Genomic DNA, 19,841 nt, shown 5'->3' with positions numbered 1-19,841 from the left:
ACACACAGTGTAAACAGACTCCTTATCATTCATAGATCAACAGTAGGTTTGTGGTTCATGATATCAAAGATCATCAATGTGTTTAGGATCAAAGTAGAACCCCAGATGTTTTCTGAGGTGGTACTTCCTGTGAAAAGGTTGAGACCCACTGTATTAGGCTATAGGTCATAGGTCATAGGGTAAATTATTACCTCTGATGAATGTACACTCTTAAAATTGTTGGGTCAAAAACAACCCAAGTTGGTTATTTATGTAACCCAACACGTAACACTGTTTTGGACCAGCCCAACATGGGTTATTGCAGACCAACAGGGTTGGGTTAAGGCTGTGACCCAGCATGTTGGGTTGGGATTGTACAACCAAGTAATGGGTTAAAAGTGACTTTGCTGTTGGGTTAATGTGATACTGCTGATGGGTTGGAATCTAACACCCAAAAATGGCTTAAAAGTGACCTTGTTGTTGGGATTGTACGCCCATTCACATTAAATCTATTCATTTTTTTACAGCATTTTCTTCAATGACATTTTTCATGCTTAATCTACTCAAGGAAGAATGCATGCGGAGTAAATTGTGCATTTAGTCGTGGCAATATATCACAACTTTGAACACAACAGATTATGTGGTGCTTCACATTAAAAGAACAGCAAACCTGTTTGTATGTGTCAGTCTGGACCATCTTAGTCATGGTTTCTGTTTCTGTAAGCAACTATGTTTTTTTATATATTTTTTAATTAGGGATTATGACTGGCTACATCCACTGCGATCATCTACAATACAATGTTGTTTTCTCTATCTAAAACCATAAAATAATGGAAAAGTTTGTAAAAAATATCTGTATGGGAGCACAGTTGCATGCTGGGTAACTGCCCACCCACTTAGTTTAACCCAATAGTGGTGCAATTCACAAACCAATGTGTTGATAGACAGAGAGGGCGGGTCTATTTTAACCCAAGTTGGTGCAATGCAGTGAACCATGTGTTGGGTAAACTCGAATTCAAAAGCCTGTACCAACACTTGGGTTATGAACTCAATGCATTTTATCTGATGATGTGGGCGGGCCATCCATAGCCCAACAGATGGTTTACTAATTTTAAGTATTTTTAATCCAATGTTTGGTCAAACTGACCCAACCTTTGACCCAACAGTGTCAACCCAGCAAAAGGGTTGAACATTTGACCCAACATTTTTAAGAGTGTATTAAAGGTCATAGGGTAAATTATTACCTCTGATGAATGTATTAAAGTATATTAAAGGGTATTAGGCTATAGGTCATAGGTCATAGGTCATACCTCTGATGTATCCTTTCTCCTTCACAGACTGCAGGGTGGGTCGTCTCTGCAGGAATCTCCTCAGTTTGCTCCGGACTCTGCCTTGATCTGAGTCTGTAGAGGAACACACAGGGTTAAATATATCTGATCTGATCTGAGTCTACAGACCAGAACACACAGGGTTAAATATATATGATCTGAGTCTACACACCAGAACACACAGGGTTAAATATATCTGATCTGAGTCTACAGACCAGAACACACAGGGTTAAATATATATGATCTGAGTCTACACACCAGAACACACAGGGTTAAATATATCTGATCTGAGTCTACACACTAGATTAGAACACAAGATATTATTATAGATTCATTGACCTTCAGACCAGGTGTGTAGAAACCATCACTGTTCCTCTTTGGTTCAGGAGTTAGGATGCAAAGCACATTATTTGGTGATGGCAGAAAGTAAAATGGCCGCCATGGCGTTTTGGCGGTGGCTCCATAACTGAAAATGTTCTGGGCACCAAACTGTACGTTTCTTGCTTTCGTGGAAAAAGTTTACGATTACTGGTCTTACTGGTTTATAGTTGTTAACTCTCAGCTTATTTAATTGTCTTAGGGTTAGTGTTAGTTAGTGTGATAGTTAGAAAACTACACCGCGGTAATGTGATAGCTCTTCACCTTGGACTATATAGAGGCTTTAGGATTAGTTAGTAGGGTTAGGATTACAGGTTGTTATTTTACTCACAGCTTCTCTTCTTGTCTTCGTCCTTGTCCGAGGACACTCCATCTTCATCATCATCATCCTCATCCTCCTCTGACACATGCTCCTGGTCCTGATTAACATCAGAATAATGAATAATCATAATAATGAATAATCATAATAATTAATAATCATAATAATATACAATAATCTACAGTCTGACATGTGTCTTCTGTCGGGCATCAGATTAGAGTTCAGAGTTCAGCCCTAGGGGTCGGCAGGGGTCAAAGTGTCAGGAATAACCCTAACCCTGTTGGTAACATCTTAACCCCCATAGGGATATCCCTTTGGAGTAATGGTTAAGATATTGGACTTTCACGCGGGAGACCTGGGTTTGAAGCCGGGTGGGGAGGTTTGGATCACCTCCGTTACATATGGTATACAGTATGGTATACTTATCTGGTATAATGGCAGTCTGTCTGGTACAGTAAATCGTATTGTATTGTATTGTATTGTATTGTATTGTATTGTAATGTATTGTATTGTATTGTATTGTATTGTATTGTAATGTATTGTATTGTATTGTATTGTATTGTATTTGGTAGCGTTGGTCTTGTGGAGCAGCAATAGATTATTCAGTCTATCTTTTCTAACAAGACATGCAGAAGTAGTTGGACTGTGTGCTGAGTAAAACATGCTGCACAATGCTGCCCTCCCCTGGACAAATGTGTAACTCAGCCTAGGATACTGACCAGCTGTTTGATGCTCTGTATATAGAACTAATATCTATGCATCTACAGTATACAGTAAACAGTATATAATATGTATGTATGTATGTACAGTATGTATGTATATATATATATATATATATATATATATATATATATATATATATATATACAATAAGATGTATCTATACAACACATCATACTGACCACATGTTTGATGCTCTGTATATAGAACTAATATCTATGCATCTACAGTATACAGTATATAATATGTATGTATGTATGTACAGTATGTATATATATATATATATATATATATATATATATATATATATATACAATAAGATGTATCTATACAACACATCATACTGACCACATGTTTGATGCTCTGTATATAGAACTAATATCTATGCATCTACAGTAAACAGTATATAATATGTATGTATGTATGTACAGTATGTATGCATGTATGTATGTATGTATGTACGTACAGTATGTATGTATGTATGTATGTATGTATGTATGTATGTATATATATATATGTATACAATAAGATGTATCTATACAACACATCATACTGACCAGCTGTTTGATGCTCTGTAGAACTACAGTATATCTATACATAATAACAGTATAATATAATATAATATAATATAATATAATATAATATAATATAATATAATATAACATACAGTATAATAAACTCACCAGCTGTTTGATGCTCTCCAGCAAGACTTTGTGCCAGTCGTTGATAATACTGTCTGTGTCGTATTGGACCAGGTATTCACATCCTGAACGGGTCTTTAACTGTAAATACATTATAAATATTAATAACATAATACTGTCTGTGTCATATTGGACCAGGTATTCACATCCTGAACGGGTCTTTAACTGTAAATACATTATAAATATTAATATTAATGACGAGTCTTTAACTGTGAATATATAAAATAATATGAATAACATAATAGTGTCTGTGTTGTATTGGACCATATTATAACCTGCTACCAACGCATGTCCAACAAGAAGACTGTGGCAACACCTGCACTAAGGTTAAATCAACACCTGCACTAAGGTTACTTTGGTACCATGGTAACCAACTGTACCTCCAGAACATTCTTCTTGGATGATTTCTCTTTGGTCGCCCAACAAACTGTAGACCCTCTGAGATCCACTGTGAACTCTGGTATCTGGATACTTTTACTCTGAAAGGATACATACATATATACTGTTAAATATACCACAATACTCTGGTATCTGGATACTTTTACTCTGAAAGGATACATACATATATACTGTTAAATATACCACACTACTCTGGTATCTGGATACTTTTACTCTGAAAGGATACATAAATATATACCTTTAAATATACCACAATACTCTGGTATCTGGATACTTTTACTCTGTTAGAATACATACATATACCTCAATACTCTGATACATTTACTCTGTTAGGATACATATACATATATACTGTTAAATATACCACAATACCCTGGTATCTGGATAGTGGATACTTTTACTCTGTTAAAAGTATATTACTCTGTAATAGTAATATGGATAATGGTGATGTAATAACAGTTGTAGTATTACCGAGGTACCACTAGGGGTGGTCTTTGGGTCTTTATGAAAGGTGAGGATTCCTCCATGTAGAACGGTCCAGGACTGGCCCCAGTTCTTCCTGTAATAAATAATCATTATGTTATTACCTCACTAACACCTCCATACTACCCCTAAACCCCTAAACACTACCCCCTAATACCTCTAACCCCTTTAACACTACCCCCTAAACCCCTAAACACTACCCCCTAATACCTCTAACCCCTAAACACTGTAAACCTGTAATGCATAGACATTATGTTAATACCCATAGAACTGACCCTAAACCCTACACTGACCCCAGTTCTTCCTGCAATAAATAAATAGAACCGGTTCATGGTATAATATCATCTCTATAGTACTATAGAATAAATACATAGAACCCTGCTCATGGTTACAATACTGGACTGACAGTCCCACATAGGCTACACTATCGTAGCTATAATGTGCAAACAGAGAAGGCATTCGGATAAGATGCTTATTCAACGCAATTAGCCCTATTCACGGCCCGCCCACTCAGCAAATTTCTCAGCAACTTCCTGGTGCTGACGTCAGTTTAGACGGGTAAAGTAACACAGAAATCGCTGGACATATAGCCAACAAATCATTATTTCGAACGGTAAAGTAAATTATAATGCTTTGTGCCTTTTACTATCTTGTGTTCTTGATCATGCTAGCCGTATTTTATACTTTACTATTCGGAAATTGCATTAAATTAGCGATTTCTGTGTTAACTCTATGGGCTTAGCAGGGTTTTACCCCTTCAAAACGTGACTTCAGCACCAGGAGGATGGTGAGTGGGCGGGCCATGAATAGGGCTAATCATGCTGAGAGTGAATGTGACAGGCAGAGGCAGCAGGCAGCAGCAGTGTGTAGTGACATAGTGACATAGTGACATAGTGACATAGTGGCGGTTCTGCTGCTGCTGCTGCTGCTGCTGTGGTCAAAGTGCATGGAAACTAACGTTGGAGGTGCCATTCCATGCTTCATGCTGTCTAAAATGATTTCCTTTCAAACAGCCGCTTTGCATTGATGAGTTCAGGTAGGATAAACGCATACATGTTCTGTCCGTATTCCTCTACCAGTAAGACTCCCTAATCGGGAGATAAGCGACCGTAGGTGGCTTATCTCCACAAATAGGGCAAAAATGTGTTTTTCCCAAATCTTCCTGATCCATGTTGATGACATGAGTGTAGACATGCTGTGTAGTGATATTCGTGATTTTAGGGCAAAAACTGTTGGAGCAGTGTCCAAAAATGTGTTTTAAAAATCGGCCTGAAGGTGGCGCTAGAATAGGGCCATGTGAGAAATGAGGGGTGGGGTCTCCGCGTTGCCTTGGCGGACGAATAGGTACCGGCCCCGGCTCTCCCGGACGCTCCTAGCCCGAGTTAGGGCATTTTATGTGCGCTGCAGTGGCAGGGGGTCCTCCACTGGGGGCGCCACCACTTTTGCATCCGTTCTGGAGCACCAGGAGTCGGTGGTCCCCGGGAATTCCCCGTGAGCAGCCCCGTTGGGGTGGTCATTTGGTCATTTTTGCACATTTGGTCATTTTTTACATCTGGGGGTCCCCCAGGGACCTGGGGGTCCCTGGGGCTCCGGGGGTCCTTGGAGGTTGTAGTTTGGCAGGCAAGGAGTGTGTGTGTAAAATCTGGCATGGATAAATGCCCTTTCCACTGTTTCCTCTTCTTTATGTTCAGTGTTCAGAGTCATTTCTCTTGCCAACTTGAAGCAGATAAGGCTGATGTTTATTGTTCTCTAGCAGTAAGGCTGATGTTTAGAGTTCTCTAGCAGTAAGGCTGATGTTTAGAGTTCTCTAGCAGTAAGGCTGATGTTTAGAGTTCTCTAGCAGTAAGGCTGATGTTTAGAGTTCTCTAGCAGTAAGGCTGATGTTTAGAGTTCTCTAGCAGTAAGGCTGATGTTTAGAGTTCTCTAGCAGTAAGGCTGATGTTTATTGTTCTCTAGCAGTAAGACTGATGTTTAGAGTTCTCTAGCAGTAAGGCTGATGTTTAGAGTTCTCTAGCAGTAAGGCTGATGTTCAGAGTTCTCTAGCAGTCTGTCTGTCTTTCTGCACAAGTAGCCGAGCAGCTGTGATCGCTTCACTAATGACCAACTTGTTGACGTGCAGCGGTGTTGCGCAACTTGCATGGTCAGGACTTTGACATAACAAATAACTGAGTAAGCATGTTTGGGCTCTCAAAGCATATCTCCATATACAGTACATGGATCTCCATATATTGGTAACTAGTCCGATATACATCACTGTTGCATGTCTTACTAGCTCATATTATCATCTTGTATTAGTGTGTTTTTCTCACCTCACTCTCTTTCCATTCTCAACGGTTTTTGTTTTGTTGAGAATTCCAGCCTTCTCCAGTTGGTGGCACTAGAGAGACACATGGGAGATACATGGGTGAGCAGACAGACAAACGGACAGACAGACAGACAGACAGACAGACAGACAGACAGACAGACAGACAGACTGAGATCAAACACCAGTTTATCTGCAATCAATATTTTATTTACCAACGAAATGTATCTTTATCGACAAATACATACATGTGTCCAATGACAGACACTCACCAACTAAACCAGCCAATGAGATGTCCTCCACCAGACAAACCATCCAATGACAGACGCTCACCGAGCAAACCAACCAATCACAGACCAGTTATGTGTTCTAGATTATATATATTTTCGTCATATTATAATTCATGGGTTTTCAACCAGTGGTCCACAGAAAAATGTTTTAATAAAAATGCACTTGCAAAAATCAAACCAAGTTTGAAGTGAGCGGTGGTGCGTGTGTGTGTGTGGCTCATGCTACGGACAAATCAAGAAAAGTGGAGGAAAAATGGACGACAACAATGTAGATCTGCTGTCAGTGTGAGATATTGGCAGTGGAAGCAGCAGCCTAACCCTAACCCTTACAGAGACGGTGGACAAACTCAAGATATTGCTTTGAACAAAGTCAGCAGAAGACTGAATCTAGACTGATGTTAGCAGCCTTGTATAAAATACTCCTCAAAGAGGATTAGGACCCGCTGCAGTGGTGTCTGGTTGTAAGGCCAGGTATCCTGTGGGGTCTCTGTGAGAGCTGGTTATAGGAGTTGTAAGACCAGGGTTTCTGTGTGAGAGCTGGTTATAGGAGTTGTAAGACCAGGGTTTCTCTGTGAGAGCTGGTTATAGGAGTTGTAAGACCAGGGTTTCTCTGTGAGAGCTGGTTATAGGAGTTGTAAGACCAGGGTTTCTCTGTGAGAGCTGGTTATAGGAGTTGTAAGACCAGGGTCTCTCTGTGAGAGCTGGTTATAGGAGTTGTAAGACCAGGGTCTCTCTGTGAGAGCTGGTTATAGGAGTTGTAAGACCAGGGTTTCTCTCTGTGAGAGCTGGCTATAGGAGTTGTAAGACCAGGGTTTCTCTCTGTGAGAGCTGGTTATAGGAGTTGTAAGGCCAGGGTTTCTCTCTGTGAGAGCTGGTTATAGGAGTTGTAAGACCAGGGTCTCTCTGTGAGAGCTGGCTATAGGAGTTGTAAGACCAGGGTTTCTCTGTGAGAGCTGGTTATAGGAGTTGTAAGACCAGGGTTTCTCTCTGTGAGAGCTGGTTATAGGAGTTGTAAGACCAGGGTTTCTCTCTGTGAGAGCTGGTTATAGGAGTTGTAAGACCAGGGTTTCTCTGTGAGAGCTGGTTATAGGAGTTGTAAGACCAGGGTCTCTCTGTGAGAGCTGGCTATAGGAGTTGTAAGGCCAGGGTTTCTCTCTGTGAGAGCTGGCTATAGGAGTTGTAAGACCAGGGTTTCTCTGTGAGAGCTGGCTATAGGAGTTGTAAGACCAGGGTCTCTCTGTGAGAGCTGGCTATAGGAGTTGTAAGGCCAGGGTTTCTCTGTGAGAGCTGGTTATAGGAGTTATAAGACCAGGGTTCCTCTGTGAGAGCTGGCTATAGGAGTTGTAAGACCAGGGTCTCTCTGTGAGAGCTGGCTATAGGAGTTGTAAGACCAGGGTCTCTCTGTGAGAGCTGGTTATAGGAGTTGTAAGGCCAGGGTTTCTCTGTGAGAGCTGGTTATAGGAGTTGTAAGACCAGGGTTTCTCTGTGAGAGCTGGCTATAGGAGTTGTAAGGCCAGGGTTTCTCTGTGAGAGAGCTGGTTATAGGAGTTATAAGACCAGGGTTCCTCTGTGAGAGCTGGTTATAGGAGTTGTAAGGCCAGGGTTTCTGTGAGAGCTGGTTATACACCAACACGGAGCTAGAAAGGAACGCCCATAAACGTCACATCCGCTTTGAGCGTGGGGGAAAACAAACCGCCTTTCCCCATTGAGTTAATACAGCGTAAACAGTACACTATCGTTTTAATCACGTTCAGAGCGATTTTTTGGGACGATAAAACACTCGACAGCCAAGAAAAATCCATCAGAAGGACTTCTGGAACGCAATCGTTCACTCGCCGTCGTAAAGTTCACTTATTATTAAGATAACAAGCCTATTATGGATGACTGATTGATTGATTGAACGCACCGCTGTGCAGCACGGAGCTACTGTACCTCGCCACCTCGTCTAAACTACTACTCCTGCCTCATCAAAACCTCTGGAATAAAACGGGACCCAATTTTACTCTTTATACGTTTACCACATATTCAGTCTACTACACCAAATCTATTTTTGCCAATCTATGCCGTGCCAAAAATCAACAAGCTCGCACAGGTTGGACCCCGGTTATGTTCTCCCTGGCATATAGGATATAGAAGTCGGAGTTCAAGTGGTTTGTAATCAGAGTCAGATTAATATATTCCCCGCAAATTACACAAGCACTGACTGAGATGGAGATCTGTCGTTTCTGTAGGCTATCCAAGTTACACAACCATGAGATGAGATCGGAGATCTGTTTTTCTCTCCATCTACTCTACTCCCTGTGTTACAAAAAAAAACATGTTTGCACATGCAGTGTTCATTTCAATCCTGGTAGAGACACTAATATTAATATGAGATATGATCAATTAAACGTGCCACAGTATAAATCCAACAGCCAGGCCCATTAGTCGTCAATAGATTTGAAACGTGAATATGGTCTAAATCCATTCCCATTGCCTATTACACTTAGAATGGCATCCTCCTCCTGTATCCTTCCCGTACGTGTTCCATGAACATCATTGCTGAATTAATGGCCTTTGTTTTTTGATATTGTGATTAGTGTAATTGATCATGTTCATGAAAATGTGAAAGTGTGTCTCTTACCAGGTGATTAAATCAGTCAGATAACCATGGCATTGATCCGACCAGTCCTAAGGACAACAATTAATCCTGATGCTATTGCAGATAGTTTTTTGTCCAGGCATTTGCAGTAAGGAATCAATGTAATTAAGTGGTTTATAATCAGACTCAGATTATCCCCCGTGCATGTGTCAGAGTTGCACAATATAAGCACCTGTGGTCCCCCTCTTCCCTCTATGCTACAAAACCTGTTTACATTATGTCTTTAATCACCTGGTAGAGACACAATTACAATATATGATCAATTAAACTTACTCTAATATCAAAAAACAACAGTCGTTAAGTCGTCAATGTTGTTTATAGAACACATCGTAGTGAGTTCAATTAGGATAGAGACCTGATCTTTGAATATATGGCAGGATCGACGCCAGTTTAAAAGTATTTTCTGCAGGTTTGAAACCATTTAGGATAGGATTGTGTTGTGTTGCGTTGTGTCAGTGTGTAAATCCTTGCATGATAACAAGCTGTTAATGGCTGTAGACAACTGGAATTCATTTAATGTGCTCTATAACCATCATTGATTAATTAATGCTTTTCGTTTTTTGATACGATAAGTTTAATTTATCATAAAAAAAAATGTAACAGTGTCTAATACCAGACGGATAGTCTAGATAACCCATGGTCTTTGATGATGCGACCTGTCCTTAATAATATCAGACAATATTTAATCCCAAAGCTGTTTAATTTTAAATGCATCATTTTCTGTCCATTGGCAACCAAGGAATCAATGTAAGACATTGCAATTAATTAAAACATCGCTATACTATTAAAAAATCGGATTTGAAAACACGGAAAACCCCATTCTACTAATGGGGGTTGTTAAATATTTCCCCCACGCTTGACTCCGCCCCCAGCTATGACGCGCTGATGACAAAGCTCCGTGTTGGTGTATTGGAGTTGTAAGACCAGGGTCTCTCTGTGAGAGCTGGTTATAGGAGTTGTAAGACCAGGGTTTCTCTGTGAGAGCTGGCTATAGGAGTTGTAAGGCCAGGGTTTCTCTGTGAGAGAGCTGGTTATAGGAGTTATAAGACCAGGGTTCCTCTGTGAGAGCTGGCTATAGGAGTTGTAAGACCAGGGTCTCTCTGTGAGAGCTGGCTATAGGAGTTGTAAGACCAGGGTCTCTCTGTGAGAGCTGGTTATAGGAGTTGTAAGACCAGGGTCTCTCTGTGAGAGCTGGTTATAGGAGTTGTAAGGCCAGGGTTTCTCTGTGAGAGCTGGCTATAGGAGTTGTAAGACCAGGGTCTCTCTGTGAGAGCTGGCTATAGGAGTTGTAAGGCCAGGGTTTCTCTGTGAGAGCTGGTTATAGGAGTTGTAAGACCAGGGTCTCTCTGTGAGAGCTGGTTATAGGAGTTGTAAGACCAGGGTCTCTCTGTGAGAGCTGGTTATAGGAGTTGTAAGACCAGGGTTTCTCTGTGAGAGCTGGCTATAGGAGTTGTAAGACCAGGGTTTCTCTGTGAGAGCTGGCTATAGGAGTTGTAAGACCAGGGTTTCTCTGTGTGAGAGCTGGTTATAGGAGTTGTAAGACCAGGGTTTCTCTGTGAGAGCTGGTTATAGGAGTTATAAGACCAGGGTCTCTCTGTGTGAGAGCTGGTTATAGGAGTTGTAAGACCAGGGTTTCTCTGTGAGAGCTGGTTATAGGAGTTGTAAGACCAGGGTCTCTCTGTGAGAGCTGGTTATAGGAGTTGTAAGACCAGGGTCTCTCTGTGAGAGCTGGCTATAGGAGTTGTAAGACCAGGGTCTCTCTGTGAGAGCTGGCTATAGGAGTTGTAAGGCCAGGGTTTCTCTGTGAGAGCTGGCTATAGGAGTTGTAAGACCAGGGTCTCTCTGTGAGAGAGCTGGTTATAGGAGTTATAAGACCAGGGTTTCTCTGTGAGAGCTGGTTATAGGAGTTATAAGACCAGGGTTTCTCTGTGAGAGCTGGTTATAGGAGTTGTAAGGCCAGGGTTTCTCTGTGAGAGCTGGCTATAGGAGTTGTAAGACCAGGGTCTCTCTGTGAGAGAGCTGGTTATAGGAGTTATAAGACCAGGGTTTCTCTGTGAGAGCTGGTTATAGGAGTTATAAGACCAGGGTTTCTCTGTGAGAGCTGGCTATAGGAGTTGTAAGGCCAGGGTTTCTCTGTGAGAGCTGGTTATAGGAGTTGTAAGGCCAGGGTTTCTCTGTGAGAGCTGGTTATAGGAGTTGTAAGACCAGGGTTTCTCTGTGAGAGCTGGCTATAGGAGTTGTGTGGGCATAGAGCTTCTGCTAGCTTCTATCTCTCGGTGGATAATACATGCCATTCCTAAGGCCCATTCCCACTGGGCCAGATAACAGATAAAACAAACTCTTTCTCCAGATATTTCTGTATCTCTAGACAATTTTATACTCAGATTCACCGCTTCACTTCGAACCGAGGTTTGATATTTCCATTCAAAGTGGATGGTAGATACAGATAAAACTAGACCAGGTCAACCTGGTTGTGCCAGACCCCCTGTCTGTCATCATCATTTATGACATCATGCCTTTTGTAGGCATGTCATCATCATGTCATCATCATATATACCCTTTATATAGAAAACCAGGACAGACAGACAGACCGACATTTGCTTATGTAGGCCTACCCATTTCATGGGTCTGGCAATAATATATCTGCCATCCACTTTGAATGGAAAAATATCTGGAGAAAGATATTTTTTTATCTGTTATCTGGCCAGGTGGGAATGGGCCTTTATATAGTGCTCATCAGTGTGACATCAGAACCCGTCATACTGATGTCAGCAGCTAGATGTCTTTGCCGGTTCCATATATGGGGCTTTCTCCATAGAATAATAATAATAATAATAGTTACCTATATTATCCCGCGGGGGAAATTCAGATATCGCAGCCCAACCCAGCTGCTTTTTTATCAGCTTTAACCCAGCTGAACTCAACCCAGTGATACCCACAAGGAGCGCAAGGGGGAAGGGGAGCAGTGATAGCTGGAGCGGGGAATCGTACCTGCGGCCTCTGGGGCCTCCGGAGTCCTAGGTGTGGACACTAACCACTCAGCTATATGGAGGTATAGAGCAGTGTAAGCAGAGTGGTGACACGCTTTGATCTCGCCGCAGACCGGAAGTGGCGTCGCATGGAGCCTGTTCTCATTCTTAGCCCCGTCCGCCCCCATTATAACCCATTATAACCCATTATAACCCATTATAACCCAGGCATTTTCACTGGCTGGTAAGTAGACTAAATCACCTCTTTTTCCCGCTATAAACTCATTCACAGGCCTCTTTAAGGTAGACAACATTATTAAAAGGGGGGAAAAGATGTGATTTAGTCTACTTACCAGCGAGTGAAAATGCCTGGGTTATAATGGGGGGGGGGGGGGGGGGGGGGGGCTGAAGAGCAGCAAAGGCTCGCTAAGAATGAGAACAGGCTCCAGTAAGCTAGGCTAAGCTAGCTTTCCACTATGCTTTCCACGCTTACAATGGGAGTCGACGCAAGTGTCATAACTCTCTCTTTCTAGGGCTCTGGTCCAGGTTCCACATATGGAGCTGGTAAGGTCAGACTCAGTGAGATGCGTGGGGTATCTCCATATATGGAGTATCTCCATATATGGAGCTGGTAATAAGGTCAGACTCAGTGAGATGCGTGGGGTATCTCCATATATGGAGCTGGTAATAAGGTCAGAGTCAGTGAGGTGCGTGGGGTATCTCCATATATGGAGTATCTCCACATATGGAGTACCAGGATTCAGTGGGTAACTATGGCCCACGTGACGTGAAGGTGAGTGAGGGTCTTCATACAGAGCCATGACATGTAGTTTGAATACTAACTAAAAAAATCAAACCTCGGTTCGAAGTGAAGCGGTGCATTTGAAGGAGCATAATAATAAAAGGAGCAGCCAATGGAGGAAGAGAGTTGGACAGACAGTGTTGATAAATGTAGTTGCCTATTCATTGTCCTCAATTCTTCATTCTGGACGGGACAGGGTTAGGGTTAGGGTCAGACAAAGGGTTAGGGTCAGACAAAGGGTTAGGGTCAGACAAAGGGTTAGGGTCAGACAAAGTGTTAGGGTCAGACAAAGGGTTAGGGTCAGACAAAGGGTTAGGGTCAGACAAAGGGACAGACAAAGGGTCAGACAAAGTGTTAGGGTCAGACAAAGGGTTAGGGTCAGACAAAGGGTTAGGGTCAGACAAAGTGTTAGGGTCAGACAAAGGGTTAGGGTCAGACAAAGTGTTAGGGTCAGACAAAGGGTTAGGGTCAGACAAAGTGTTAGGGTCAGACAAAGGGTTAGGGTCAGACAAAGGGTTAGGGTCAGACAAAGGGTTAGGGTCAGACAAAGGATTAGGGTCAGACAAAGGGACAGACAAAGGGTCAGACAAAGGGTCAGACAAAGGGACAGACAAAGCTTTCACCGCTTCAAATACTGTTCCTACGAAACAGTGTGGGCTCACATGGAGCACCATGTATGGGCACAAAGATCTACCCTTTGTCTGCTCCTCATTGGCTAAGGGACCTGCCTTTGTACTGGTCCCGCCCACAATGCAGTGAGTCTGGGAGGAGTTAAAAACACACTGTGACAGACTCACCAAGCAAACCAACCAATCACAGACACCCTCCAACAAGCAAACCAACCAATCACAGACACCCTCCACCAAGCAAACCGACCAATCACAGACACCCTCCACCAAGCAAACCGACCAATCACAGACACCCTCCACCAAGCAAACCGACCAATCACAGATGCCCTCCACCAAGCTAACCGACCAATTACAGACACCCTCCACCAAGCAAACCGACCAATCACAGACGCCCTCCACCAAGCAAACCGACCAATCACAGACACCCTCCACCAAGCAAACCGACCAATCACAGACACCCTCCACCAGCCCAGCCAGCCAATGACAAACGTCCAATGGGCTTTGAGGACCTACATGCTCTGCTGCGCTGCGATTGGACAGATTCCTCTTCAGTTTTATCCAATCAGACTAAAGCACAAAGACAAATTAAATTCAGGTCTCGTATTTGACCTCTGACCTCTGACCGTAACGACTGTTCCTGTGTCGAGAAGCTGCTAATTAATTCATTGATTCATTAATTAATGATGGTTTCTGGAATCAATAAAGTCTGAATTAATCTGAAACTCAACTCTATAAAACAATGATGAACTGATTGAGTATTTTATTAGACAAACATGGAAAACAGTACAATTATAGTCAATACAAAAACAAACAGTAGTTCAGTACAGGGCATTAACGAAAACATCCACAAGTCGACTCAGTCGACTTCATTACACAAGTCGACTCCCACCAGAGAAAGTCGAAAGTCGAAGTTGAAAAAAAAAGAAAAGAAAAAAACTTTCTATTGTGATGCGAGGCGTTGTGAGCATGTAGATCTGCTATTTTCACAAGTTCTGCCTCTAATATTTGACAATATGGACAATGTTTAATTTTATAGGTATTAAAAAGTCCTTAAATTGTCACTTTAGAAATGTGCAGATACCCTCTATACACTTAAACTTTATGTTGGTTTGTTTACTGTTGAGTGAGAAAACAATGTTTCACATTAAGTTAATCATCTGGGGACCCCCCCAAAATAATTGCGGGGTCGTGTGTGATGTGATGACGTCATCAAACGATAAAGTCGACTTCAACTCAACTTTTTACTGAGTCGAGTCGACTTGCAAAAATCACAAGTCGTTAATGCCCTGCTACTGTACAAGTACAGTTAAACACCCTGCCTAAAGGAACATCCCAAATAAGAGCTTTTACGGTCTTCTTTTACATGAAATATTTATGAAATGAATAATGTGAAGAACTAACAATAACCACTAGAAGTGTTATAATATAATATAATATAATATAATATAATATTATAATATAATATAATAATATAATATAATATAATAATATATGAAATAAATAAATGAAGAAGTGATTCTTACTTTCTCTGGAGAGCTGGAGTCTGAGAGGTTCCTTCTGTGTCTGGGAACAAACCTCTACACACACACACACACACACACACACACACACACACACACACACACACACACACACACACACACACACACACACACACACACACACACACACACACACACACACACACACACACACACACACACACACACACACACACACACACACAGAAAGAGAGAATATCATCCAAAGGATAATGCTGCTTTTATGCTTTTATTACGATAGTGAATAGATGTAATTATAATTATAGTAAATTATATGTCTGCTATTACAATTGTGTGTGTGTGTGTGTGTGTGTGTGTGTGTGTGTGTGTGTGTGTGTGTGTGTGTGTGTGTGTGTGCACACGTGTGTGTGTGTGTATTTACATTGTGTTCTCCAGGAGCCATGCTGTGTCGCCAGTTTCTCACCTTTGACCCCTCTTTATCAACTCCATTTCCCACAATCCTCTGGGGCAGCGGAGGCCCAGGGACTGCTGGGAGCTGAGAGAGAGAAAGAGAGAGAGAGAGAGAGAGAGAGAGAGAGAGAGAGAGAGAGAGAGAGAGAGAGAGAGAGAGAGAGAAAGAGAGAGAGAGATTAGAGATTAGAGAGAAAGAGAAAGGATCATAGAACGCAGAGAGACAGCGTAGCGTCTCAGTAAACTATAGGATCATAGAACGCAGAGAGACAGCGTAGCGTCTCGGTAAACTATAGGATCATAGAACGCAGAGAGACTGCGTAGCGTCTCAGTAAACTATAGGATCATAGAACGCAGAGAGACAGCGTAGCGTCTCAGTAAACTATAGGATCATAGAATGCAGAGAGACAGTGTAGCGTCTCAGTAAACTATAGGATCATAGAACGCAGAGAGACAGCGTAGCGTCTCAGTAAACTATTGGATCATAGAACGCAGAGAGACAGCGTAGCGTCTCAGTAAACTATAGGATCATAGAATGCAGAGAGACAGCGTAGCGTCTCAGTAAACTATAGGATCATAGAATGCAAAGAGACAGCGTAGCGTCTCAGTAAACTATAGGATCATAGAATGCAGAGAGACAGCGTAGCGTCTCAGTAAACTATAGGATCATAGAACGCAGAGAGACAGCGTAGCGTCTCAGTAAACTATAGGATCATAGAATGCAGAGAGACAGCGTAGCGTCTCAGTAAACTATAGGATCATAGAACACAGAGAGACAGCGTAGCGTCTCAGTAAACTATAGGATCATAGAATGCAGAGAGACAGTGTAGCGTCTCAGTAAACTATCCACAACTTTCCAACATCCCATCATGCATTGCGCAGACGTTGCACGGAGCTTCCGGCGCCGCAGCCGAGTGTGATCTACAAGCTCACAACGGTTGCATCTGTGACGCGACGTGAGCTTGTATGTCTGCTGTTTACCGGAAGTGTCCTACACATAATGCTCCAGTAAATGTTTGCGGGAACAGGTGGATAGGATCACAGGTTAACATTAACCTAGGATCATTGAATACAGTACATTACATTACAGTACATTACAGTACATTACAGTACATTACAGTACATTACAGTACATTACATTACATTACAGTATATCTCTATTACATTTCAGGTACCTCAGGAAGACTCCACAGTGATTTACTTCCATCTCTCAGATAGTAGTAGGTCTTCCCTCGTTCATCTACACCTTTCATCCACTGCACACACACACACACACACACACACACACACACACACACACACACACACACACACACACACACACACACACACACACACACACACACACACACACACACACACACACACACACACACACACACACACACACACACACACACACACAGCACCACACACATATTCTTCTGGTTAGCAGACTTGAACTACATTCAAACTTCACAACATTGTATGTAACACTAGAAGGTCGGCCGGCTATGCCGGCCTCCCCTCTAGGTCGCCGCGTTGCATCTATCAGTGTTTTTTTTGAGAAAAAAAAAAAATTTTGAGAAAAAAAAATTGAGAAAAAAAGATTTTTGAGAAAAAAAAATGTTTGAGAAAAAAAAAATTTTGAGAAAAAAAAATTGAGAAAAAAAAAATTTGGGTGTTCTGGCTATGCCCCCCTCGGTTGAAATTGGACCCTAACCCTAACCCTAACCCTAACCCTAACCCTGAAGCCTCTGTAATGTCCATAAACTAGTTGTGAGAGGTCTGCAGATTGAAGCCTCTGTAATGTCCATAAACTAGTTGTGATAGGCGTGCATGTGTGCGTGTGTGTGTGTGTGTTTGTGTGTACCTGTTGTTGTGTGTGTGTTGACGTGTACATGGTTTTCCCCTCGGTGTCGGTGGTCTGATTCCAGCCTGATGCAGTACCACCACTCTCCACCAGGGGTGCAGTACCACTGCTGTCAACCAGGTCTCTGGGAATCACACCTGCAACCTGCCGATGACATCATCATCATCATAATCATCATCATCATTATCATCACAGTGATCCATTATGTCCACCTGATCACAACACATTGTGTAAAACTAGCAGGCATGAACATTATAAAGATTATTATAATGTAACATTTATAACATAAACATTATAAAGATTATTATAATGTAACATTTATAACATAAACATTATAAAGATTCTGCAACTTCATGACATATTTACCGCTACAAAATTACAAGTCTTCTAAAACAAGCAGTTAGAGATTAGTTTATTGCGACCGTTAGGTCGCAGTTTAGTATCAAAACCTCCACCGGCCGTCCGTCCGTCGGTCGGTCACACGTCACACCTTTGTTTGTGTACGGTGTGATGTCATACTGATGTCAGCAGTGTGATGTCATACTGATGTCAGCAGCTATGTCTCTATATATGGAGTTATATGTTGTTCGTGTCCAAATATGGGGCTTGTGAGGTCAGACTTAGTGAGATTCATCGGTTATCTCCATATATGGAAGGAGAACCAGCTTATGAGCCGATGAGTTGTGTCAGAGTCGAGATCCTGCTTGCATCTAATCTGTCGGTAGATAATGCCGGTCTTATATAAGGGTCATTTGTGTACGGTGTGATGTCATACTGATGTCAGCAGTGTGATGTCATACTGATGTCAGCAGCTATGTCTCTATATATGGAGTCATATGTTGTTCGTGTCCAAATATGGGGCTTGTGAGGTCAGACTTAGTGAGATTCGTCGGTTATATTTGTGGAGATAAGCGATACATACACACACACACACACACACACACACACACACACACACACACACACACACACACACACACACACACACACACACACACACACACACACACACACACACACACACACACACACACACACACAATATATATATATACATATACATATATATATATATATATATATATATATATATATATACATATATATATATATACATTCCCAAGATGCACCGCAATCGTTCATGGTTAGACGTGACTTATGGGGGCTGGTGTAAGTAATAACAAAAAAATTGACGGCTTATTGTGTCTAAAAAGACATATTTAGCCACGCATGCCCACATCCACAGAAATCAAAATACTAAAATCACTGAAATGACAGAAAGCAGTAAATGAAAACATTTTGACACTTTTCTTTTCTCTGATTACAATCTAAAATATGAACCCTTGTTGTCCTTTAACAATGTTGCTAAACTAAAGATTTCTGAGAGGTTTTTGTAATGATAGGGTTAGGGTAATCATATGGTTATGATATGATAGGTATCATATGGTACCAATGATAGGGTTAGGGTGATCATATGGTTATGATATGATAGGTATCACATGGTACCAATGATAGGGTTAGGGTGATCATATGGTTATGATATGATAGGTATCATATGGTACCAATGATAGGGTTAGGGTGATCATATGGTTATGATATGATAGGTATCATATGGTACCAATGATAGGGTTAGGGTGATCATATGGTTATGATATGATAGGTATCATATGGTACCAATGATAGGGTTAGGGTGATCATATGGTTATGATATGATAGGTATCATATGGTACCAATGATAGGGTTAGGGTGATCATATGGTTATGATACGATAGGTATCATATGGTACCAATGATAGGGTTAGGGTGATCATATGGTTATGATATGATAGGTATCACATGGTACCAATGATAGGGTTAGGGTGATCATATGGTTATGATATGATAGGTATCATATGGTACCAATGATAGGGTTAGGGTGATCATATGGTTTTATAATCACACATTTAGTAATAAAGGAGGTTTTATGTGGAGGAGACTTCCTGGTTGTGTGGTGAACGGGTCGTTACGCTGCCCACAACACACTAACCCTGACCGGTGTGTGTGTGTGTGTGTGTGTGTGTGTGTGTGTGTGTGTGTGTGTGTGTGTGTGTGTGTGTGT

The 19,841-nt window shown here is 41.7% G+C and overlaps 1 protein-coding gene across 1 annotated transcript in view; it reads right to left on the bottom strand.

Annotated features, from left to right (window-relative positions):
• Positions 1 to 19,841, bottom strand: part of arhgap27l (Rho GTPase activating protein 27, like) — a 77,439-nt gene that overhangs the window by 11,232 nt on the left and 46,366 nt on the right. The window contains exons 10-19 of the mRNA XM_080724825.1: positions 17,745 to 17,888; positions 17,068 to 17,148; positions 15,864 to 15,977; positions 15,464 to 15,517; positions 6,617 to 6,684; positions 4,296 to 4,383; positions 3,806 to 3,904; positions 3,408 to 3,506; positions 2,017 to 2,104; positions 1,290 to 1,382 (exon numbers count right to left, since the gene is read on the bottom strand). Coding sequence (XP_080580951.1) covers positions 1,290 to 1,382; positions 2,017 to 2,104; positions 3,408 to 3,506; positions 3,806 to 3,904; positions 4,296 to 4,383; positions 6,617 to 6,684; positions 15,464 to 15,517; positions 15,864 to 15,977; positions 17,068 to 17,148; positions 17,745 to 17,888 — 928 coding nt within the window. The remainder of the gene's footprint in view (positions 1 to 1,289; positions 1,383 to 2,016; positions 2,105 to 3,407; positions 3,507 to 3,805; positions 3,905 to 4,295; positions 4,384 to 6,616; positions 6,685 to 15,463; positions 15,518 to 15,863; positions 15,978 to 17,067; positions 17,149 to 17,744; positions 17,889 to 19,841) is intronic.

The sequence above is a fragment of the Nannobrachium achirus genome (genome assembly GCF_963921795.1).
Source record: "Nannobrachium achirus genome assembly, chromosome: 4".
NCBI lineage: Eukaryota > Metazoa > Chordata > Actinopteri > Myctophiformes > Myctophidae > Nannobrachium > Nannobrachium achirus.
Note: the sequence above shows the minus strand (reverse complement) of the source record. Positions and strands in the feature narration are given on the sequence as shown.